General features: G+C 38.5%; 1 protein-coding gene across 3 annotated transcripts in view; it reads right to left on the reverse strand.

Annotated features, from left to right (window-relative positions):
* Window positions 1–26,530, reverse strand: part of pde4ba (phosphodiesterase 4B, cAMP-specific a) — a 147,275-nt gene that overhangs the window by 44,555 nt on the left and 76,190 nt on the right. For all 3 annotated transcript variants that reach the window (XM_030082377.1, XM_030082378.1, XM_030082379.1), the window contains 4 exons: window positions 13,346–13,540; window positions 11,421–11,457; window positions 11,085–11,155; window positions 8,730–8,782 (listed from right to left, as the gene is read on the reverse strand). In XM_030082377.1, the coding sequence (XP_029938237.1) occupies window positions 8,730–8,782; window positions 11,085–11,155; window positions 11,421–11,457; window positions 13,346–13,540 (356 nt within the window). The remainder of the gene's footprint in view (window positions 1–8,729; window positions 8,783–11,084; window positions 11,156–11,420; window positions 11,458–13,345; window positions 13,541–26,530) is intronic.

A 26,530-nucleotide genomic window follows, 5' to 3' on the forward strand; every position in this document is an offset into this window, starting at 1 on the left:
CAATACAATTTGGATGTTTCAGTGACAGCTGTTCCTGTTGAACATGTGCATCTTTTAACCAGAATATACTTCACGTGTGATAAAGCAAATCAATAATCAATAATCAACCTGAATCAGCTCAAATAATTAGAATCTACTTTATGTTAGACGACTAAAATAAATGTGCCGGGGTACATGTAACATTTGAAATATTGTTTGAGTTGTTTTTTTTTTCTTTTTTTTTTTTTTTTTTAGAATTTCAACCTTCTGGATGCAGCTGAGTTTTTATAATTTTCAATCCCAACCATGAAAGCAACTAAGAAATCTGAATTTGGAGGACAACATGAAGACACCATGAAGCAATAATGGATTAAATGAAACATGCTGACATATCCAAGTGCGCACATATTGCCTGCAATCAACAGACAAGTGTATTTTTCAGATATCACTGGCTTTCCTGTCAGCTGTCCAAACAGTTTTCGTCAGAGAAACCCAAAACCTTTCGCCCTCACAGAAATGGTTTCTCTTAGGTTTCACCTCCCTACTCGACCAAGCGATGGAAAAACTGCCTGGATGCTGAAGCACTGAAAGTAAGTGTTAAAAATAGTCAAAAAAATTTAGTTGTTTTTTGCAGAGAAATTTATGCCCATTCTGCCCAAACACACCTGACTTTCCTGAATGGTGGATAATGATGACGTGATACTCATTTGTGGGGGGTCGTCACCACCGCTAAAGTGTGCTGTGGCACCCCCAGCGAGGTTATTAAAATCTAAAGTAGCGGGAAGTAATAAAGACAGCTGGTAACACAAGATGCCTGACTGAAATACCAAGATCTACTTACCAACAAGCAGGGAAACTGGATCAAGAATACATGTACTTCAATATTCAGACACGTCAGTAAGTGGAAAAAAGAAAGAGAAGAGGGGCATGATGGAAGCATGAAGACATTCGGTTCTGCTGCCAATGAAGTGGTTCATGTTGCAGAGGTATGCAGCAGAGTGAGCTGAGGTGCAGAGTAACAGGTCGATGGACACTAAATCTAAAGGTTCTCAACATATCATGATGACGCTGATGCTGACCACACCAGGCAAGGATACTGACGATAATTTGCGATGTAAAATCCTGAAATTAAATTAAAATGGCAATTTGAGATAACTGAAATGTACATGCAGTATAATTTTGACTGGTCCTGCATGATTCTGTAACATTTCCACGCATGCTGCAATACATCAGTGAGGCAGACAATCTCACTCAGCACTCAAAATGCAAACAATTTGAGCAGTATGTCTTTAAGTTGTGAGAAAGTGCCACACCGCACGAAAAAAAAAAAAAAAAACAAAACAAAACAAGAAAATCTAGGCAGACAATATGAGAAACATATAGAGATATCTGACTGCATTTACCATCGATGGCAACATGAGTGAAACGTCCCAGACGAACCCAGGAACTGCTGGAGCCTGCTGAATGGGCCCATCACATGATGGCTTCTGAGCACATGACAAACGCTTTTGTATGCGAGTCTGTATGGTAAATAATGCCAGACCTGCGCCCGAAATTGTGCAATACATACAGTTCGAAGAGGATGTTCATACATGCAACACTTGAACAGGATACGTTTTCATGAATGTTTCTACCAACAACAGAAAACACTGACTAACAACACGTAGTCTCACAGAGATAACCGCCGTTCAGGTGTTGCACTGCAGGACCACATGTGTGTGTGGAGTCAGGAAGCCATAAAGAGCAACACATACAGCAGTTTCCATGTTTTGTCTCGAACGTGAAATCAGTCAAACATGTTTTGGGCAGCATTTTCTGGACGTAATTCAGATTTGTATAATGTATAATTTGTATAATGATTTCAATTAAAGTCCTCTTCCACAAGATGTTGGCCTCTTGGAGAGCTGGTAAACCATTCAATTTTGATTCCCATTTTTGCATTTTAACCAGCAAAATTTGACTTAAATTCAAACGAAATCTTTCCTTCACTGGGAGACACCTGCTTAATTTTGATCAGTCTTTATGGCTCAATACTTGGTACGGGCTTCGTTAGCCGCAGCCCAGAGTGAGTTGTTCCTGTTGTGCTTGTAAACTAAACACTGATGACAGCTTTATGAGGCACTGTGAGAGGTTTTGAATCCCTGAGATAAATTGTTTTGTCACCCTATTTGAGTTTTGTTTCAGCTTCTGCAGCATGTCGACGGAGGCTTTTCTTCCTGTACTTTGTGCATCATATCCTCCCATGCACCTGTTTTTTCACTCATTATTTCCTTCCCATTCAAGACGACCTTCATTTCTCATCATCGCCAGTATCTCATGTCCTCCTCTCCGTTACCAACTCGGTGCATTCCTGCAAGTACTGAACAACCGTTTGGCCTGCAGACTGTAAACTAAAGCCTTCATTAAATACCACTCATAAAAAGAGACAGATGAGGACCCCTTTACTCTCTGCTAAAACGTTCTGTGCACCCCTGTTGGCACACCAATCAGCTTCTGGCCGGGAGTTGTATTTGTTAAGTATGGGAGTTTACACTGATACTAGCCGTGGAGGATTGATTATTTCCATTTATGATCCATTGACAAAAATGGGAAAGCAAGTTTACAGACTGTAAATAACTTTTAATGTGCGAAATTATTTGTGCAAATATGACAGTCTGAAAGTTTTCAGAAAGAGCAACACATGAATTCATGCAAATCTTCCAGCAAGGCTAACCAGGAAGATGCATCATAAGCAGATGCAAACGTTTGAAGACCAAATATAGCACCAACAACAGTATCTTAACTCACTATTGTGCTATTATAACACTCTTTGTCCCAAGAAAACAACTAAGAATTTCACGTTCAAAGACAACGTTGGTGGAAACCCCGCCAGTGACTCCACTTTACTACAGAAGTACGTGTGCAGTGTTTTTGTGGTCCTATTGCATCACATATTGGTATAACCCCGTCCACTGATACAGTTCCCTCATATAGATGTATATAGTTTACAAAACAACAGACACACAATTTTCAACATTTCTTTTCTTTTTTTTTTTTTTTTGAGGTAAATGCCACTGAGGCCCTGCTAATCTCATACAAAAACACCTAAACAATGGAGAGACGCACTGGGCTTAAAAACAACAACTCATTGACACCTTTCCACACCAGCCAAATGTCTGAGGTCACTAAAGGTCAAGAGCCCTTTGCCTCTTTTCATCACGGAGGTCAAGTTTGGCAGGAACTCAGGCTGCAGCTCTGCAAGTTTCTCACAGTTATATGGCAGAGAAACGGGACCGAATATTTCCTGACTGCCATGACACCGCCGCACATAACAGCTGCTTTTGATACACAGCTGTGTAATCTGTGGAAAATTTCAGCACATATGCCCGCAGACCTCAGCAACCTGTTTGTGATTGTAATGTGATAACAGCAGTGTGAAAACAAAGAGCCCCCGTCGCAGTTTTCCTCATCACTGTCAATAGGTGCAATGTTGAGAAGATAAAAGTCTCGACATCCTGTTACATAACATGTCAAACACATATTTGGGAGTAACATATTACGGCCAGTGCTATGCAAGTTATACTAAAACAGTCAGTGGTTGAACAACACTGGCCCATGCAAATAATATATTACTTCCTTAACAAGTTGGTTTGTTAAGACCGACCCCCACTGAGCTAAAGGCTCCGCTAATATGTTTCGGCTACATTATGACAGTGCAGCTTTTAGGCCAAATCGAGGGAAACCCCTAAAGTAAAATAAGGAGTCACTTTACCGCCTAACCTACGCTTTTCATATTACAGCAACTATGGTGAAGTGACTCCACGACATTTCAAAGCACTAAATAATAACTTCAGTCCGTAGTTAATTGTCTCTAGTTTTCACAGTACTTCTGAGAGCTGTGAATGGCTGTAGTTCAGTCACTTTTGTAAGTTACATTTAGTAGGCAGAGCTTTCTTCTGAATAACTCTTCCAGTCAGTTTGATCTATGACTTCAATTATGCATCAATTCATTCAAGTAAATTAGACATAAACTGAGTACCAAAAGGTTTTACGCAAATTAAACTACTGTTACATCGCCTTATGTTGCTTCAAGTAAACATTAGTGCTATAAAATATTTAAGTGGCAGTAAAATGACTTTTAGTGAAAACTACTTCAGCAGTTCAAGAGTTACTTTTTAATACAACCATCACCTATTTCTTTTTTTTGATGAACAGCTGTTTAATTGTATTGTGATTTGACTCATTTCAGCAGTATATATCATCGATATTCAAAATACATCTCAGACAAACAATGCTATACACAGATTATTAACAAATGTAGCTCTAAAACAGGGATCCAGTCAAGTGAACTGTAATCCTCACTTTACTGGAGTGACATCAGTTACATTATGTAACTTGTATTTGTCTAAGTAAAAATCACATATCTATACTTTGAAGAAAAAAAAAAAACCTCTTAAAGTGAAAGTATTCAAAAATACTAAGTAATAATAGCGATGTGAGTATTTGTAATTTGTTGTAGTCAATAACCTATATCCTTATCATTTCTACCATCGGTCAGTAAACTAATCACCACCATTATCTTGCTAGAGGAAAAGTCATGTTCTGTGGTTATTCCTGCGCAGTACAGCATGCAGGGTGAGAAAGGCTCTGAGACATCTGAAGCATGACAGACATTTCAACATGTGGCCTGAGACAACATCTCGGAGAGCAGCGGTGTGTTTTAAGACTGTGGCAGTGAAACTCCAGCACACATAATAACAGCTCTGTGGATTCTTCCACAGATGAAGGTCATGGGTGGGACTTGACCCAGTTGCATAACGTGCCCTCGACACACTCTCCTCCACTGACTCAATAAACACACAAGCAAGCCGAGCTAAGGTCTTTTTTGTTTGTTTGTTTGTTTGCCTCTCTCTTAAATCTGAGCCTGATCACTTCTACACTTTGCTGACAATTTTAAAGAATGCTTACAACACTGCAGCAAAATGCAGTGAAAGATGGTTGTCATCCCAAATGCCACACACCATTCCATTTCCATCCAAAACTTTGCATTATTATTAGGCAAGCCGGCATTAGTTACACTAACCTAAGGTTTGTAACTTTGCCTCGTGAAACTTATGAATATCACATTTTTTAAAGTCACAGTTTCAAAACTCCATTGACTTCTGCCAAAATAACATTTTGTTTATAGATGATGAATGATCTAATTGAACAACTCAATATCTGCTATGATGGAAGTAATGATGGACATACTGCCGTGACTATGTAGGAATGCTGAAAAACATTTCTTTTTGGAAATGAAATAAAACAAAACAAACAAACTTCTGTGATGGAAATATTGTCATAGGGCGCCAATTAGTCACAACTTTATTTGAATGAGACATAAAATCACTACACAGTAGTAAATAATTTAAAATAACAGGTGTGTAATGTTAACCAAGCAAATTCTTCTTTATCTGTAAAAAAAAGTTGAATTTGGCTCCATTTCCAGGGAACCTGGTGGTATGTATTAGTCTACATTTAGTCATGTTTGATCTGATCCGAAATCTAACAATGCAATGCAATGAAACAATGCAATGCAATTAAACCTTGCATATCACAGACTCTGTTTATCAAGCGCAGCCTATAGAATAACAAGATAAAGAAGAATTTACTTGGTGAACATTACACACCTTTTATTTTAAATTATTTAACTGTTCCTTGTGTAGTGATTTTATGTCTCATTCAAATAAAGTTGGAACTGATGGGCTCCTTCAACAATATTTCCACCGTAGAAGCATAAAATGTGGATTCATATGTGACAGGCGTCATAGCAGTTCCTCTGGAGCGACTGAATCATTCCACCTGCCTGTGCTGCAGCGTGCAGCACTTGTATGTGTTAATATGTGTCATCATTGTGTCAGCATGTGCATGTTTGTGCAGTGTGTTGGTACACACAATAGGCCTTTGTTTCATTGCATCCTATTTTTCTCAAGTGAGCTGAGACACACAATCACACACACAAACACGCGGGCGCACGCACGCGCACACACGCAGTTCCTCCTGGCTTCCGTCGAGTTGCAACAGTTTAAAGACAGCGAAAACAGGAACAATGTAATCTCGAGAGAGAGAGAGAGGATGAGCATGAATAAAAACTACACGAGAAGATGAGGCATAAACTCAGCTGCAGATGATGAAAGTATAAAAATATTGATGATTAACGTTGAGATCACAGGTGAAGCGCAGGACTGACTAATCAGTTGAATGACCAAAGAGAACAACTTCTTTAATCTTATGAAGAAACATGCAAGTCTGAGCAAGACCTTTTGCTCCTTCTCATAATTAATTCTGTCGAAAAGCATTGATTTTGTCGAAAATTTTCTGGAAAAAATTGAACCAACATGAATTTTTGTATTTCTCTGATTTTTTTGTATAAAGTTGTGGGGACTGTTAAAATACATAAGGTTAAATAAAAGAACTGGATATAGCTTTAAACTACTGGTATGTGCATATGATGAATGCAGCATGCAAATAATTTGCAGGTTCACATTAGTTTTCTTTGCACTTGTTATCATCATCTCAAGATTGCAACGTTGTGAGAGCAGGGACATAAAATTCAAACTAAACATCTCTTACACGCGTACGCGCACACACACACACACACACACACACACACACACACACACACACACACACACACACACACACACACACACACACACACACACACAAGGCACCTGATGAGCTGGCTGCGGTTCTGAAGAGGGAAGTGAAAACTCAGTCCATCTGCTTTGACAGGAAGACAGGAAGTCAACAGAAGCCACATACAGGCCTGCTGACGTCAATCAGAGCCACAGGAACACCTCCACATACACACACACACGCACGCATGCGCACACACACACACTCATTCACGCACACACACACACGCACACACAAAATTATGAAAACAAAAACAATGATGTTTTTATTCAAGCCAATGAATTCTAATTTAGAAACATGTAACTTCTCAATCTGAATATGCAAAACTGAAAATTTAAATATCACTACAAAATGGAAAAAAGGCACAAGTCAGTTACTTTAAAAGTCCACACACACATACTGTTGACAGATGTTTGATGTTTCCTGAAAACACAAATCGAAATAAAACTCAAACATCTTTTTGCTCAAGAATCGAAACACTTTGTATAAACCACAGATGCTGAATAGTCAAACTTAATAGATCAGGTTAATCAAAGAACAGTAGCATCGTTGCAAAAGAGACTGTACCGTCATTGCAACTACGATTGTCTGAGGATGAAAGATGTGACATTGACTGTGTGTGTATCTAAACCAGTAACGTTTACCTTTCAGAACGTGGTGAAGTTACAGAAGTTTTAACTGCAAATAAAAAGCTACAATTTATTTGTGAAAGCATCTTTTGACTTTTCTCTGTTGCAGAATTGGGCTCAACATTAACGCCCATCAGTCTGGTGGGAAAAGTTTAACTCAACCAAACGTATTCGCCGAGTTGAATTTTTTTCTCATACTCTTTCTTTTTGTCATCTACAATGTGCAACCTCGCCACAATGCGCCAGAGTTCTGTGAGCATGAGCTGTACACATGACTTCTTTTTTGTCTTCTCATTAGTTAGTTTTGGGCACATTTTCTATCAACAACAGCCTGCGGCAGAGTGGACGGATGAGAAGTTTACATTTAGGAAAGATGTAGAAATATACAGTTCAGGAGTGAGTAAGCTGGAGGAAAAAATAAAAGTGTGTTTAAAAGAAGTGTGACAGAGAAGGTGAAAGACAAAAAATCCCTGCACAGCAAAAAATGAAAAAAAAAAAAAAAAAGTTAGAAAATAACTAAAGGTGGAAGGTGGGAAGGGAACGGCCTGAATAGTTTGCAGGTCATGAAAAGCCTCTTGTTTGTCGCGGCTGCAAACAACTTCAAACACGAAGCCATCAAAGATCGTGCACAGGGAGAACGGCAAACATTTCAGCATGAAGTGCTCGTTTGGTATTTTCCCTGTCACTCAGAAACTAAAACTACATTAAATTAAGCCGTAAAACACACAAAAAAATTTGGGATTTGGACTTTAACACATAGAAAGAGAAAGTGAGAAAAACCCATTAAATTGTTGAACTCTGCATCATTTGGATTTTAGTGAGTTCTCAAAAGAAATTAATTTATGAACTAATAACAGGAAGAAGCATAAACTGATCTTCCTGTAGAGTCTTGTGGCTTCACTGAGACTGTTAATGAAGGATAAAAAAAAATATCACAAACAGTCAAACTTGATCATCAAGCAACACTCACATGTGCGGTGCTTGGTTTTCAGTGGCATCTGTGCTGGTTATGCACACACTCAAACACTGCCGCTTACTGGCCCAAATGTGTACATGCACACAAATACACTACTGCAAAAACACGCACAATATAGCTGCAGAAAATCAAAGGCGATGAAAGAGAAAGGAGCAGTTTGATGTTATCTTGTGATCCGTTTTATTTTTTTAACACAATTCTGTCAGGGAGTGCAGGAGTGCATGTGCCTTGGTGTTTGTCTGACCCGCCATGTTAATTATGTTTGAACAAAAGTTAATGAGCTTGATGACAAAACAGTCTGGACCGCAGTGTTGCAGATGAAGACAAATGGCAGAAAGCAGTGAAAGTCGTCACGTAGGCGAATTCACGAAAAAAGGACAAGACCCGGGAGAGCGCGAGGGAGGGAGAGAATCATGAGAACAAGGAATGAAGTCCTTTGAGCCAGACATAACCCCAACCCGAACGACAAGCAGAGGCCAGCTTCATACCTGGGAGACAAACTCTGGTGATTTGAGGCTGAGTTGTTGCTGCAGGTGATCTCCTGAAAAAAACAAAAGAATTTTTTTTAAAAAATCACCGTTACAAAACAAAGACTTACACAGTTGTATAGTTCATTTATGTTTCAGCTACTGTGTATGTGCCAGCACATTCTTTGGTGAAGTCCAGAGAAAAAGCTTGTTTGTTTGGTTAAGAACTTTAGGAACTGTTTTCATACAGGTTGTTCTTTAAAGGTGACATCTCGGCTAGTTTTTTCATCATTCAATCAGAAGCTACAGTCAAGGAAGCGATGTCACTCAGTTCGTGCGCTGTAAACAAGGAAAACAAACCTACATCCAAATACACAATCAGGCTGTTGGCAAAAGGGAATTTCAAAAGTATGTCAGCTCATATCCTACATATCCTACCTGAGTTCACACCACACGATCAAGAGTAAATCACTGTTTGATAACTTTTAAGCGTTTTAATAAAGTACCACTGGACATTTCTCTCCAGGTTTTCAGGCTTTTTGCGACATTAAACTCCACTTGTATGTTTCCATCCTGACCTTATCTCAACAATTAAAAAGTAAAATTTCAGATTTCCCTGGCCTCTCATCAAGCTCTCTTTTGATTTTAGATTGGAACTAAGCCATGTGATAATCATTAAAAAAAAAAAAAAAAAAAAACGATTTTTCCTGATCTCGGAATCAGTCTATGTCAGAACATCACGAGGGCTGACTCACTCCGGCATATTAAAATATGTGCTGAATTCTAAATGAACAGTGAGAAAGCATGAGTGAAATATTAAATACACTTTACACAGTGGATATGAAGCTGATGTGATAACGGAAATAGAGAAAATAAACAAAAGCTTCACTAATGCTTAATAAATTAATAAAAAAAAGTTATCAGTTGTAAAAAAATTCAAATAATAAATTTCATTAAATGTTTCTGTTTATGAAAATAAATAATTGTCTTTCTCACCCCATTCATATGTAATGCGGGCAATATTTCTTGCTTTTTTCATGAAAGCTTCCAGAACAGGCATGCGCGAACCAGCTTTCACTATAAATAGACTGAATTGTGAGATATGGCACTTCTAAATGTTCTACAGTACATCTCTGGAAAACGAACCGTTGTTAGAACAATTATAGTGAAAGGAGGCGTCTTAAGGTGCTTTCGCCAGTGACAGATGGAAAGAGAGCAGCTGAAACACTGATCACCTGATTGATGCTCCGTGTAGAATTAGGTCAGTATATATGAGGACGAACACAGGTTTGCTTGCATACATGCATCAGAGAGTTTCTTCTCTTACTACTGTAGGGGGGTGTGAGGGTTAAATGTGGGCCAGACAGGCTTCAGATGGTCAAGACAGCAGAGTCTTAATATAGCCTGCAGTTGAGAAGAGTTCTCTGAGCATCTTGAGGAGTGACACACAGACATTCACACACACAGCACCACAGTGGGAAACAAAGGGAAAGGTGCCCTACATTTCTATTTACACATATTATCTACATCTCACCTACACTGACAATCTCTCTCTCTCTCTCTCTCTCTCTCTCTCTCTCTCTCTCTCTCTCAAATATATCACATGCAAATCGCAAACATGTAAATGCTTGTATACAGATGCATTCTACTGAAAAGTTCATTGCTTTTTGGTTGTAAATAGCAGTGAAAACATCAGATATTGTGAAATATTTAATATTTGGAAATACCATATATTTTATTGTCATATCTTAAAAGTCTATCAATGAAAAAAGAATAATGTATAAATGATTCTCTTCTTTGTCTTTTCGCTGCTTCCTTCAGGGGTCATGAGCCAAATTCCTTTCTGTTTGGACAGCACTGGCTGCATAATTCTGTTAATGCTCCATAAAAAGAGGTAAATCTTTTAGGAGAGTTTGATTTATGTGAAGCAAGACGCCACTGAAAGCTTTTGTCTGACAACATATTAATATGAAGGTAATTTCAAAATGTGTTAAACTGGGCTCACTTCAGTGAGTTCAACCTCAATGCTTCCATCTTGTGGTGGATTGTAGGAACTGCACACTGAGTGCTCTTACAGAAATAATTGGAGATGACTCCTTTTGAGTTGTTTTCTTGAGAATTCTGAACTTCAAAATGCAGTATTTTCATTGGACTTTACAGCTGATCAGGGGATATAAAAATGAACCCTCGAGGGTACCTAAAGTGGCTTTCTAAAGGTTTCATGAGGTTCTTGTGGGAAAACATTAAGGGGGTTGCCAGAACATTTTTTCATAATGTTGTTGCAGTGTTTGAGCAAATTACAGAGCTATTTGCATGAGAGAAAAGGTCATGTACAACAAATTTGATGGATGCTCTTATGATTGGGAGAAAACTTACTTGCTGGAGGCACACTGGACATTAGTCAGTACAGTGAAGTTATTCCTTACACTTCGAAGGCTTGCCAGAACCTAAACAAGCAGCGAAAGAGAGAGAGAGAAAGAGAGAGAGAGACCATCAATAACACATTTTTATGCTTAATTTATTTTGCATCCTTTGCATTTTGTTTAATTCCCCATGCAGTTACATTTGTGATTAATTTAGTTGGAGAGTAAAAGGCAAAGAAGAATATATTCCACTATCATAACCTTTGACATAAGTGTTACTGTTAGAGGTTCTGTCAATTTCAAATGATTATAACAGCGACTCTCAACCACACACTCTTCGTATATTTACCTGAGCAAAGGGCGTTACGATCAAGTCATCACCATGTCTGCAAACACACAGGAAAGAAAGAATTGCAATGTGAAAAAGGGTCAGAACAGGTTACACAAAACATGTTTTATGGTTACATGAAACTTAGTTGCTTTTCCTCTGTTAGATTAAATAATAAGGGAAATACATGAAAACTGTGCAATGGTCAGAATGACACAAAACGCCCTGTTTTTATATTCTGATATACTAAAACTGATGGTGGTCCTTCTGACCACTGTGCAACCTCAAATTTTGTGTGTTTTATCAATAATTTCATGCTAGACAGCAGATTTCACCTCACAGGAAACCTTCTGTTTTGGAAAACTGGGAAACCTCTCCCTGCTTCATGTGTTTGTGAAAGAAAAATACTTTGGAAAAGAAGGCCTATAGCCTTTCTAAGACGTGATCTGGAGGGATCTCTAGGAAAAACACAAAGGGGGCCTTTCGGAACTTTCACTCAGTCCCTAAAAAAACACCTGCAATGGCAACAATTCACATACAACACAATTTATTCCCTACATTTTTAGGACAATATGTTAAAGCACAAGAGAAATGCTCATGAGCTGTCTGGTTTACTAGCAAGGCCTCCATCAGCCTGACCAAGGTAGCCCGTCAAATCCTTGACGCACGGCTGACAACAGTGAAACACAGTACAAGAGGAGCCTGCTGGAGAGAGCGCGCGTAACACAGACTTCTAATTATGAATCGAGAGTATAGTCATTTAGCTGGGTTTCACAGTACTAGTCCTTACACTTGATATCTCCAATCGGACTAAAATATCAAGGACAAAAGAATTGTTTATTAATTGCTGAAAATGCGATGGTCCTGACTTATTCCTAAGTTTGCATGTTTTCCCTGTTCCGCTGGTGTAGGTTTACATTATGCATTATGGGTTTCTCCCACATCCTGCATTTAAATTTGTATTTAAATTATATTTAATTATATATAACTTAATTATACTGAATATTTAATTATGACGATTAGTTTATATCTATTATCTATTATATCTATCCTAAATTTATATTTGAATTATATTTATAACTTTTCTATATATAGCTTTTGCTAATTTTTCACATTTCTATTCTACGTTGTGCTGCTGTAACTCTGCAATTTCCCCCTGTGGGACAAATAAAGGACTTTCAATTTCTATTTCAATTTCGATCCGATTGACATTTAGATTTGGTAGACTGATACTTGTGTGCGTCACTATTAATTACCTCATATCACATTCACAGTGTGTAAATTTGTGGCAGTAAATTTAAGCGATAACTGTTCCACCAAAACAGTCAATTTGTGGTGAATTTCTGTTTTTCATTTTACACACATAGTGATTAAAAAAAAATCTTACAAAACGAAGGGAAAAAAAGAAAAAAAGCTGTATTTTCTGTAGTGCAGTGAGTAGTGGATGCTAAGTAAATGAGAATAAATTGTCTCACATTTAGAGAGCTGGCATGAAACAAAGTATTTGTACTTAGTCAATGATATTTATTTATTGTTTTATAGAATGTTCAAGCAGGTTATTACCCATTTCTAATATAAAACTAATTTTGTTTCAATCTATAATTGATGGAACAACTTTAACCATGCACTTGTTCATACATGGGCATTCTTGATATTACAGGGCCCAAACACAAGTCTCCATATCTCAAAGAAAATGTAACTTTTTGAATAATAATAATAAAATGTGATAAGATTTTCATCTCAGGAAGCAAAGAAGAATGCTGAGTAAGACTTTTATTTTGATCAAACAAATCTGAATGCGACCTTCAGGAGCTAACATCCTTTGTTTCCTGGTGCAGCTGTGTTTGTTGCTTCACTCTGTAACTCCCTGAGCTCAACACTGGCATTTAGGCGCCCAGGCTGCGTGTGCTGCTTGGCTGTGCCTGCTTCCACGTGTCGTTACTTACAGTTCAGAGGCGATGGAAGAGTTTCGTGACATGGACTTGGGTGACAGATCATAGTCGCTGTCCGAGCGATAGAGGAAGGACTCCCTGCGCTGGTTATGACTGGGGAAGTTAGTGTGGAGGACCAGACCAGAGCCGGGGGAGGCCTGGGGGTCCAGGGGGCTGCAGCTGGCAGACGGGCCATTCTCCACATCAAAGCTGAAAACAGAGAAACACAAAGCCCAGAGGGATGAGTTTTTTTTATCCTTTTTTCCCCCCTTTCAACCTATCTTTAACATTCAAGTAAACTCACGCCGGCAACATCAGATTCATCTTGAGTCATTTCAGCTTTGAACTAAACGGTTCAAACAGGAGTACTGAGTAGAGATCAAGCCGAGAGTCAAACTACTTCAAATGTGTTGTAACGTCAGCGGGGTCTTATTCCGATTACCGTTTGTTTTTACTTTCATGCTTGTCCCAACAAGCTTTTAACGTTGGAACACGAAGAAAAGCAAAGACGAATTCTTTCACATGCCAATCAACATTCCTCTGAAGAGATTAGCTTTGACCACAAACTGGAAATGCACAAAAAAACTGGCACGTAATGATGCTCACTCACACACACACACACACACACACACACACACACACACACACACACACACACACACACAACTCTACTAGTCATGACCGGGCAAGGAGGTACAGAGTGACATGCTGGAGAGCACTGTGTTCATTCACTGATGAGAATCGGTCTTTCTGGGAGTCAGAAACAATCCTGGTGTGATTCCAGGCAAGGGGCTGTTCTCTGTGGACAATGCATCTTCTCCCATGAGTTTTCTCTGGCTTTCTCCGAACAGCCCTGTGCCCAGATGTGGTTGTGTGTCTGTGTGTGTGTCTGTGTGTGTGTCTGACTGTTTTATCCCACTGATGGAATGGTGACCTGTCTAAGGTGTTCCCTGGTTTTGGCTCAATGTCAGCTCTGACCTTGTGACTTAAACGTTGCTAAAAAAGGGTTAGAAGCTGGATGTAGCAGCTCTGTTGTGGCCGTGTCCGTCCCCCTGCTTGGCTCTTTGGATGCGTCACCATCATCACTGCACTATCCTTGATGGTGTCGTACCATTTTTTTTTTATTTATTATTATTTTGAGGTAAACATACCTGCTAAAAGCAAAAAACAAACCCTGTGATCCAAGTAAATTCAGCTAAACTGATGGCAAATTCAGTGTGTTCGCTTCAGAATTTCAGTTGTTTCTGCTTACATTCATCTTCCTGCTGTCAATAGAAGTGTCAGGGCTTCTTGTCTTTCCTTATTGACTCTCCATGAGCAATATAATTAATATTTGTCCCATTTCTAATCAATAGCATCATTTTAACCAACATTAAAACATTTTGTTGTCTCACTCTTTCCCCTGTGTCATATTTACATTGAGAAGGACAGGATTTAGACTCACGAGACGGCATTATCATGAAGATGAGTCTTAAAGGCATTATGTATATGTCTTTGTGACAAATTCATTACTGTGTCTATGTGATGTTTACTTTTTTGCATTTTCCACTGTAGTCTGAGTTTTTGTGAGTCGGTCTCCTTTAGAACTTTGTTCTGCAAACACTGCTGGTTCTGTATATAAAACACATACCAGCAGAAGGGGTGGTGGTTACACTACAAACCTTAGTAGGAGGAAGCTGAAAGATTAATGTTCGATGTTTGCAGAAGATTAAGGAAGGAGTATGTTTATAAAGATTAATATTGAGTATTTGTAGAAAGGGGATCAGTCTATTCTCAAAATTACAGCTCAGATGCAATTTCATTTCAATTTATTATGATAAAACAAACAAAAGATCCATTCATGTAATAATTCAACATTTTCCAAAAGAACAAACATCAGAAAGATATAACAATGTACAGGTGTCTGCAGCTGCAACACTATGCCTACATTTGACTATGAGAAAAAAAAATCTCTATATGTATAAAAAGACTTTCCCACTTAGATGAAAACATAAGTGTACATTGAATGTTATGGAATAAGATTTATTTGTTTAAGTCAAAACCATCTGTAGGACATTTACGACAGGAGGGCAGGGCTTCTGGTGTTTTCTACCCTCGGGAAAGGTGAGATATGAAAGGTGAAGGTGTGTCTTTTCATTCACACATATGTGGGGCCTCTGGGTCCAAAACAAAAACAGTTAGAAATGTGACGTCAATGTAAAAAGCACAGTCTGCAAGAAAATGTTGACTGACTGACTGAATGAAGGTACCTAAACAGCTGCCATAAATTTTCCTTAAGGAGGGGGAAAACAGGAAGCAAGTCAGACGTGACATGATGAGTAAAAGGCTTAAAGAGGGAACTCTCATTTAGGAAACATCGATTCAAATTGTGCAGCAAAGCAAAAGTTTAGTGCAAACAGCAAAGAAATCTGTCCGTAACACAAAAGAGCATCCTTTGAAAAAACCTATAGGTCCAATTGTTTTTTTTTTTCACTTGCAATTTAAAGTTTTCACATCCAACCATCTCACTGGAATAGGAAACAGGCACCAGAAGTGAATGCAATGTGTGTGTGTGTGTGTGTGTGTGTGTGTGTGTGTGTGTGTGTGTGTGTGTGTGTGTGTTATACATGTGTATACATGCGGCCCTGCACCATGTACCATGCGCTGAATGCTTGGCTGCTCTGCCCTCCGGCCGGCACGCTGCTTTGTGAGAAGCGATCACGTGCAGAGCCGACTAATTCTGGAGTCAGTGAGGGCGAGTCCACTCAACCACAACTCATAACTGTCCACTCACTTTTTTTCTGCCTAAACATAGAACCTTAAAGCCCACAATAATTTTTTCTGATGAAGATTATACACATTACACAGTACATTCTAATGGATAACTACAATATTTCTAAGGAGTATACAATTTTTTGCATTGATTGATTTATTCGCTAAATTTCTTTAGCACTTCTTATAATTGCACAAAATACTGGTGAGACACACTGCTAGAAGAAAACTCAAAAAATTAAGTTGCAATAGTGAAAGCAATATTTAGGTTTGTCTTTTTCAGTACAAATGAAGTAACTAATGATGACAGTATGAAAGTAGGCCAGCATGGAAATGCTGGCCCATTATGTGAGTCTTAATTGAGGGTAAGATTCAATGTGCAGCCACTAATTGTGATTCCAAGAAATTAAAATAAATATAAAGGACAAAACAGAGTAAGGGAAATCTCAATGATTGCCCGATTGACAATGTAGTGTGATAGCTTGTAGTATTAAAGCACAATGTTTCTCAGTAGTTCCCAAAGTTGCATGTTGTGCTTTTCCCTGTATGATAGACAATTTCAAGATTTTTACTGCTAATTAAATCATTGAGGAGTTTAAATGGTAACTAAACACAGTTTTCCACGATAATAATAATAATAATAATGATAATAATAATAATAATACTAATAACAATAATAATAATAATAATGATAATAACAATAATAATAATAATAACGATAATAATAATAATAATGATAATAATAATAATAATACTAATAACAATAATAATAATAATGATGATAATAATAATAATAATAATAATAATAATAATAATAATAATAATAATAATAATGGTTGAAATTGGTCAAGTGTTGTCAGAGGAGCAGCCAAACCAAACGAAAAATGTGTCTCATCAGTTAGAATAATAAAGAAACAGGAAACTAATTCTGTGTCTGCTCTCAATAACACACTAACCATTATACCAGTAAATCATTTTCTAACAAAGGCTCACTGTCTCTATAAGATGATATGTCTGGTGCTCAGTTTTATACTGAAACCCCTTCAGGGGGCTCCTGTCAGCGGCGCTCTGCATTATTCTGTGTATACCTAGCTCCATACAGTGTTTAGTTTCCAGCAGGTAGACGGCGCTTTAGTGGTGTGAGATGTTCAAAAAAGGTGAAGGAAGGATTAATTAGAGTGTACAGTTATCCAGATGGATGCCTGCTGTAATAGTGGTTAGCACTCAGCGAGAACTCTTTGACTCTTTTGGAGTTTTATTTGCATGTTTTTTCTCTATGTGTGGATTTTTTTCAAGGTACTCTGGTTTCCTCCCACAAGTAAAGACATGCTTGTTCGATAATTGGTGACTGTATGGGTGAAGTATGAACTACTGAAGTGTGAAACATCACATTTATAGAGTTTAGCAGAGGAAAGGAATCAGGAATGTTCCAGTTATCGTTGACATCAGACTCCAAACAAGAACTGAAGTAAACTTCAAATGCCATCTAACCGATCTGTATTTCACTTTGAAACAACATTTTTCAGATGACTCTCTTGTGAATGGATGATTGATGCCAGTGTTTGTGTCTCTCTGGTCCCCAGGTAGCACTGACTTCACCCACTGGTCACACATGGGACAATGAAGGAAAGATAAATATATCTAACTGCTCAATCTCTACTGCTCAGTGGTGACCTTTGGGAACTGAAACCAAAATCCACTCACAGACATTTTTCTAACTTTAACCATTTCTCTGGGTCATTCCGTTTGACTTTATATGGTAAATTCTACATTTACGAACATTCTTAAAAGCCAACTACAGTACTTTACTAAGTAGAGTACAGTTCAAATACTAAAATGCATATTGCCTTGTAAATTGTTTTGAAGGATTGAAATAATAAAATCTCTAACAGCTTAAAAATATTATTAATCAGCGTCGAACACACACACACACACACACACACACACACACACACACACACACACACACACACACACACACACACACACACACACACACCCCTTTCAGCTTTTTGTTGACACTCATTGCATTTAACACGATGGCTGAGGATGTGTTTTTTCTTCCATACACACATTCAATCAAATTCAATCAATACTTGAGACTGGGGACCTTCAACAGCTGTAAGAAAATGCTGTAGATGTTTTACCAGTCTGTCGTGTCTAGTATTCCTTTTAAAGCTGAATCCTGGAGAAGATTCTCTCCGCCCTGGACAACACCCAGCATCCTCTGCACAGGACTGTGATCAGACAGAGAGGAGTGTTCGGCTTTCTGACCTGCTGAGAGGTCGGGGGTCGCAGTCATGGTCACATTGGGACTGATCCTGTAGAATGTCTGGACAACCTATGCAGTTTACCACAGCTGTTTTTTGTGCTGCCTTTAGGTCACTTCAGGTCACTTGAGATGTGTAAACACAGTATCTTCACTTTTTATACATTTAGTATTTCTACAGATTTTAAAATCAGAAGCGCTGTGTGCTAACCTTTAGTGTTGATGTTGATCTGCTTACCAGGCTGTCTATTTTTGCCTTTATGTTTTTTTGTTGTTGTATGTGGGCTGCTGAATACTTGAAATCCCCTCAGGATTAATAAAGTATCTATTTATCTATCTCTTTATCCTGTTCAACATTGTGGTGTACAGTCAGGACAGGCCACCAGTCAATCACAACACAAACACAGACGGGCTTCAGGCAATTTAGGACCAATTAGCCTCTTGTATTTATGTTTTTGGATGTTGGGAAAATTCTGGAATGCCCAGACAAAACACAAGAGAAGCCTTTCCAGAATCCAAACAGTAAAATAATGTTCTCAGTATGAAGTGAGAGTGCAAAGTAACCAGCACACCACTGTACGCTCAGTTTATCCAACGTCAGAACATAATAATAATAAATAATAATGCATTTTATTTATAATGCACTTTCCATTTCAAACAGAAATCTCAAAGTGCCAGAACATGTAGTGTAACCTTCTTTAAAAAGCGAGAAAGAAATTCATTCTATTGTTTTTTAATCCAGAAATAATTCTGTAATATTTTCAGTGTTATCATCATTTTGTACTAAAAGCCGCACAATGATGTTTCTTATTTTAGTCTCAAAAGACAAAATGGTTTTTAGAAAACAGTCTTGATCTGAGTTGCAATACCACCCAGTGGTTGAGCTGCATTTAATATGACTTCCTTATGAAGAGTTTAAGCTGCATTTATCCATAAAGCAGACACCGGCATAGTGAATGGGTAACTTTTCTGTTCTTCAGAAGTCATAAGCCTGCACCTGTAGATTGTGTATCCTACAAACTGGCCAATCATATGCAGTTCACATCCTCTCTGCCGGCTAGAGCTGCTGTGTTTCCATCGCAGAAGCTTCATTTGATTTGCAGTAGTTTGTGGGGTGAAATGTGAACTCCAGTGAGCCGGGGGTAACCTCAACCTTTTCATTCATACAGTTCCTTCGTGTTTAAGTTATTGAGTTGGTGTCACTTCTGCACTAACTCTGGGGTTAAGTTCCTTTTTTTTTTTTGTTAGATAAGTGAGTCAGGCTTTAGCTTGAGTTTTCTTTCCTCAGTTCAGAGACAGTGATGCCTCGTTTCTTTGTATTTACATAATTTTGTTTGCCACAACCCCCTTGTCTCAACCTCCTCCACAATTGTGATCAAATGATCAAGTACAAATGTATTAGTCTTATTTATTAAACACTCGTCTTTTTGTTACTCCTGCTCTGAACCCATGCAAGTTTTCATCGTTTTGCTGATGTCTTTCCACATTTACCACCAAAGGAGACGCAACAAGTATCATCGGCAGACTGACTGAGATGAGATATAGTTGGAAGAAGACTTTGAAGCTTATGTCTCCATCCATCCATCCATCCATCCATCCATCCATCCATCCATCCGTCACACAGTCAATTCATGTTACAGAGCTGGAGTCCACTCTTTCTAACATTAGGTTTACTGCAGTCTACCAGCAAATTACAAAAAATGCTTCATAAAAGGATTAGAGCAAAACGATCCCGTTAGCTCAGTTAGAAATAAGTGAACTCAGGAGGAAATGGGGGAAAGGTGAAAAGCAAGCTGTGCACTTGTTTACTCAAGGACAAAGAAGGGATATTGAACAATTTATACTCAAAAAACAAAACAAAAAACAATGCAAAGCCATACCTTAGAAACAAAGGCTCTTTCCTATAGAATGAGGTTTCCCTGTGGTTTGGTGGATGAGGGCATTTTTCTGAGAACAAAAATTCTCACGCCGCTTGCACCTTCTTCAACAAAGTACCAGCCAAAATGTGCATAATGAAAGCATGCACAAGTATTTTTGGGCATTAAAATGCGATTTATGAATTAGCTTCATTTCAATTATGAGTTTCTGTGGTGAAATACAGTCAGATGGACTTGTATGGCTCCAAGCAGTCCAACAAGAAGGGAATCAGAAATGAAAGGCTCAAAGCAACATCAGGCTTCATGACACTCAACTGAGCTCACGCTTCTCTGGTAAATTTAGATTTCCTGAAAAAGGAAAATACTCACTGGCTGCTGCTGCTGCTGATGATGAAGTTTGAGCCAGTCATGTATTTGTTGTTATGCGACACTAAAATAATCAGGAAGTGCTCCCTCTGAACCCTCAGTGATTCTCTAGGATGACACAACATTCCTTTCCCATGGTGCAGATGTGTCTGTCCGTCAGATGAGCGCTGACTAAGTGAAGGACCAGCAGAAAGGTCCACGGATTTTATGACATGCTAACAGAAGTTTGCTCACTTTTTTGTTTGTTCATTTTTTATTCTTTTCTTTTTTCATACTCATCAGCCATTACAGATCCTGATCACTCTGTTTTATGGGCTAAAAAAAGGGGAGAATCAATAAGTACTGCAATTTCCAATGTGAATATTTTATTTTACAACATGTTCTATAATCTCACAATAAATAATGAACTATTATCTATTAAAATAGCAACAAGGCAAAACCACCTTATGAATTAATTACCAAAATTTAATGGGTTTTTTTTTATTTACAATACCTCAATGCCTTTGTTGCTCTTACATAAAAACGCATCATTTCATTTTCATTCTAAAATATTCAAGCAAACACTCTCATAAAGATAAGAATGGTTCGAATGTCTGAATGCACCTGATACTGAAGTACAACCAAGAGAAAATGTGGACAGTCATGAAAAGCCAAACATAAACAGACATTGAGGGATGAGCAGTTTTGTTTGAAGCCATCCATCCATCCACTGCAGGGCCGTGGGGCACTGTAGCCCAACCCAAATGCCTCTGGGCAGACGCAGAACACGTCCTGGACAGGTCAACAGTCCACCAGGAGACAAACTGAGAGACAGACAACTACACATTCACATCTACAGGGTCAATTCAGGTTTCCAGTTAGCCTCATGCATGTTTTTGGACTGTGGGAGAAAACCAGAGTACTTTGAGGACATGCACACACACACACGCACACACTTACACACAGTCTCCTTAAACCAGCAAACAAAGGCACATTTGTGTAGATCGAGTTTGTTGTTAGAGGAAAGATGCTGTGAGCTATAATTTGGTTCACATCTCATCTAAATTCGGCTAAGCAGACATCAGTGTCAGATAAGGTGATGAATGTGGATGTCCACCCTGAGTTATGCTTTTAATGATGTGGCCTTCATTTGAAATTCACTAGAAATCAATGTGTCATTTGTACAGTAAAAATAACATACGAAGTGCAGACGAAGATGACTGGAAGAAGCGTACAAGTGTCGAGTGGTGCTTCCAAGGAAATGACTCTGACTTCCCAGCTGTGAAACAATGGTGTTGTTTCAGGTTGACTGTAGTCACTCAGCAGTAGACTTCTGTTTACCGGCAGGAGGACTAATCAGTATCCTGTCTGAGATTGTGAGGTGAGTGGTAGCAGCTTCAGCTGTATGATACTTAAAGTTATCTGAAGGGATTTTCGATTCACTAAAAGGCAACTGTTTAAAAAAACACAATATGAAGGTCACTATTCTGAGGAAGCTAGCCTCTTCTTCTTCTTCTTTTTCTTCTTCAATTCACGCCTTCACACAATGACAGGATGTCATCAACTGAAACTGAGCCATTCCGTTTTTTTTGGGGTTTTTTTGAGTTATGTCAAAGGTTTACAGCTCTTTCTATTGGTGTGGTCATGCTAATCAGCAGGACAATAACGGAACAATCCCTGAGCCTAGTTTATTGAGGATACCCTTATGTTGTGTGCCTGCTTGCTCAAATGTTTGGTTTCTTAAAACTAGAGTTATGTGCTGGAGAAACCAGTGGTGAAAACAGTACCCATATGTTGCCAGTTGACATATAGAGACCTTGATCACAAACAGTCTTTTAGTTAAACATCCGGCACCAGTAGAGCGTAATTACAAGTCAAATTGGAGACATGCTTCAAGCTACTGGGCATCTGCTACAGGTTAGATCGGGTGTTAAGATGCCCATTGCTGCACAATATTTACACTGTGATTGTCTGATGTTTTGGGAAGCGTTGAAAAGGTACTTACTTTCTAAAACAAACAATAAAAGTAAAACACTGCGCCCTTTCAAATTAAGTGTTGTGTTTATTGGTTTTCTTTTAACCAAACAACTGTCTTGTTTTTAACTTTGTCTTTATTAGTCTGAAATATAGTTTCATCATTTCTTCAAGGTTTCATTTAAATGCATTTCCAAATTCCTGTAAAGCACTTTGAACTGCCTTGTGCGGGCATTGAGCTGTATAAATAAACTTGCCTGATCTTGCTCAAGGTAAAGCACACATGATACAAATGTGAACAATAGGGAAAACCCAACTGGAAGCATCACAATTTTGCAGATTCTGGATATGATTTCTTATTACCTAAAAGTCAGCTGTTGCATTTTTAGAGTACTATCATTTAAAATTGATTTTAAAATATGAGCGAAACTGTGGAACATTAATAAATATTTTCTTGTTCCCATGTCTAAGATGCAGCTATCGCCTTTAGTAGCTTGATCCATTTTCTGTATCACTTTATTCAACTTTGAGAGGGATAGAAGCTGATCTCATCTGACAATGGGTCAAGGCATACCCCGAAAAGAACGCCAGCCTCACACGACTAACCATGAGAGACAGGCAGTCATCCACGCAGAGACAATACACCATATGTGTGAAATAAAACCTTAAACTTCAGTGCAACAACCCAATCACATATTAATTCATTGATCAAATTTTTTGGAGGCAAAGAATAACAATCCTGTTGCATTTGGCTCTATGCACATTTTAACCTTGACAAAGGGACAGTGGGATTTAGATGTCTATTTAGAACAAAAGGACACTTGCATTTTCTAAGGAAAAAGCCACAGAGTTTCACAGACAGGCTTTGAATTAATCCTTTCCTTCCTAAGTGTTATGGCGAGGGGAAACCAGTGATCTTTTGTCTGTTGGGTTGTACAAACAGAGGTGCCATGGAAACACCTCCTGTTTGTCCCAGTGCTTGACATTTTTTAAAATATTACTTCTGAAACACACACCAGAAATTGGAAAGCAATCTGCTATTTAATTAACATCATTATACGTCATTAGTGGATCCTTGTAAATGTTTGGGACCAAAGGAGAAGCTGGGCGAGATGCCAGGGTCACAGGCAACAGCAGACTCTAAAAAAAGCTTTGTCTAACCGGCAGGCTCAGTGAAATGGACCAGAGCTCCTACATGCCCCACAAGGGCAAGAGGGCAGCTCAATGAGCTGAATGAGCGATCCCATCAGACTGGGTGAAAAGAGATACTACATTATACTGTATCTTCTAAAGATCTTTGTCAGATTTCCTAATAAAATATCTGCAGAAAAAATATTGGTAAAAACAAGTTAATTGCTCAGGCCAGTCTTAACATGCTTATGCTGCAGCAGACATTTTTCAACAGCGTAGAGAAGCAACTTAACAACTGTGCACAGTAGAGTAATGGTACAGAGTAACTTTATTGTAACACCAACAGTTTTGGCACTAAATTGGTAGTAACCGATAACTTGTACAAAAAAAAGGATTTTCTTACAAATGAGTGAAAACAGCGCAGAGCTGTGAAGCTGTTTCCATTTGTTTTGCACGCCTCAGTATTGACTGAAGCTTTTATTTCAACTTTTACTTTATCATTCAACTTCTGTTTACTGAACAAGGAAAGCCTCAGTTATCCTGAAGCCATTCCCACAGATAAAGTGAAAGAAGTTTGACTGCTATTATCGTTTAACACTGACTCTGATCTTTAGTGGCTGTATTGAGATTTGGCTTACCTAGAGTTTGTCACAATGGCTTGTCATCCTGTTTCTTTTTTAAACATGGAGTTTAATGTATTAATTTAACAAAATGTTCTAAATTATTTAACTTGGAAAAAACCCCTGACTTTTCTGTGACTGCTGTGGTACAGAAGGCAACACTTCCAGGTGACTTGAGAGCAACAAAAAAGCTTCTTTTATTAAAGTGTAAATGTTGCAGATCTTTAATATTAAAACTGTGATCTTCAGGCTTTTTTGACCTGCCAGGTTTTGCATCCAACTACGACACATAGACTGTAGTGTCTTTAGCCAGTGTGTAGACCAGGTAATGTTTGGATGTTGTCCAGCTTATTATAATGCCAATCCCAAGTGACTGGAGGTGAGAGCACAGCACATCAACACGCACGTATGCACACAGACATGCATGCACACATGCACTCATGAGAAAAAACTTGGACTATCAAATAAACCTCATATTTTGGACAATCAAAGGAAACCAGAGCTTTTCTGGACCCAGGCATGTACATATAATCCACTCAGAAAAGCTTCCAAGCACCGACTCCAGCCAGGGATTTTTCTCACTCTCGGTACAGAGAGGCTGCGGTTAGATAGTACTACAGCACAATCTCACATGTTTGGTACATCAGCAAAGCTGCACAAGCTTCAAGCTCATATTATTATAATCACGGGAGGAAAAAAGACCAAGAGTACCAGAATCACTTCCTCTGGTTTTTATTTGGTTCTTCTCCAGGTCTCATGCAGTTAAGCATTGACTGTAGCCACCATCATTTTCTATTTCATGCTAAACAAAAATCAATAAAAAACTCATATAAATATAAAAGCTTGATGGGAATCAAATGTATCCTCTGGTCTTTTGTTGTTGGTGGCCAAAAATCTGCCAAGGATCTAGATACAGAACTTATTAATAGAAACGAGGCCAGTAACGTAATCATGATTTGTGTGATTACACACGCGCGTTTAGGTACAAAGTCATCCAGCAAATGCCTTCACTTGGTCACAATCATTCACAGTCCAAATACAAAGGCCTCACATCACAGGCAGAAACTATGACACGGGATAAAAGTACCATGGCAGTGGCAGAGATGATTGGTTTGTAAAATTTTATTTAACCTTTGTTTTACCAGGTGAGGTAGTTGAGAACTGGTTCTCATTTTAAAAAATGACATTGCATACAACAAAAGAAAACAATGGCTACAGCATGGCTCTGTGTTTAATGTAATTTTTACAAAAAGTCGAGAGAACGAAAGGAAAAATGCTTTAAAAAACTGACAGTGGAGGGTGTGTGAAGGGTAGGAAAAGTACGACAAATCTTAGCAGGTTGTTGCTCTAAAAGAAAACATTCCTGGGTTGGTAAATTGCATGGTACCATCTCTTTGCCATTGTTTTCTCTGGTCTGTGCAGTTAGACTATTCACAGTCAGCGTTCTTCGCTCCACATGTCAAATTGTAAGCATGTATGCAAGCAAGTATGATAAAGTAATTAGAGGAGTACTTAAGTAATGAGTGCGGGGTGACACAATTACACTGGCTCATCAAAGTCAATGAGTCTATCCCAGACATAACTATGATCAGTGGTCATGTTTTTAACCATTATGGCTTTTATCTTTTTTTAAATCTTGATTAACATAAACTGCATCAACAACATTTTTTTTTTGACTGCAAACTGTGTACTGCAAACAAAAGACTGCCAAACCACAACAAGGGTCTGCACCCCACCCCTGGGCAAACATGTACAAAACACTGCTCTGAAAAGTCCTGCTCTGAAAAGGGAAATGGGTCACCAATCTAAAAAGAAAACTGGCTTTACATGCCACTAGGCTGTCCGACATTGAAGAAATTCCAAGATGGAGCTAAAAGAGGGGCCTCTGGGTTAGTTCAGTTTTGTTGTGTCGTAATTAGAGTTGGACTGAAATCGTCTCTGTTTCAAACTGAAGCGGATGACATTTTGATTCACTTCAGGGTAATTTTGCCAATGACTGTGACTCAAAAATGCTGAATTGAAAACACAATGTTTCTGGCTTGTGCAACATAAGCAAACATCTTGTTATTATTATTTCTTTTTTTGTTGTCTAAGTGCAATTCCCCACCCCCAAACCACCCACACCCACACACACACACACACACACACACACACACACGAAATAAGAGCTACTGAATGATAACATCTGATCACAGATGCTTCTTCCGTTTCTTAAGGGGAACTGTGGACTGAA

The sequence above is a fragment of the Salarias fasciatus genome, chromosome 23 (assembly GCF_902148845.1).
Source record: "Salarias fasciatus chromosome 23, fSalaFa1.1, whole genome shotgun sequence".
Classification (NCBI taxonomy): Eukaryota; Metazoa; Chordata; class Actinopteri; order Blenniiformes; family Blenniidae; genus Salarias; species Salarias fasciatus.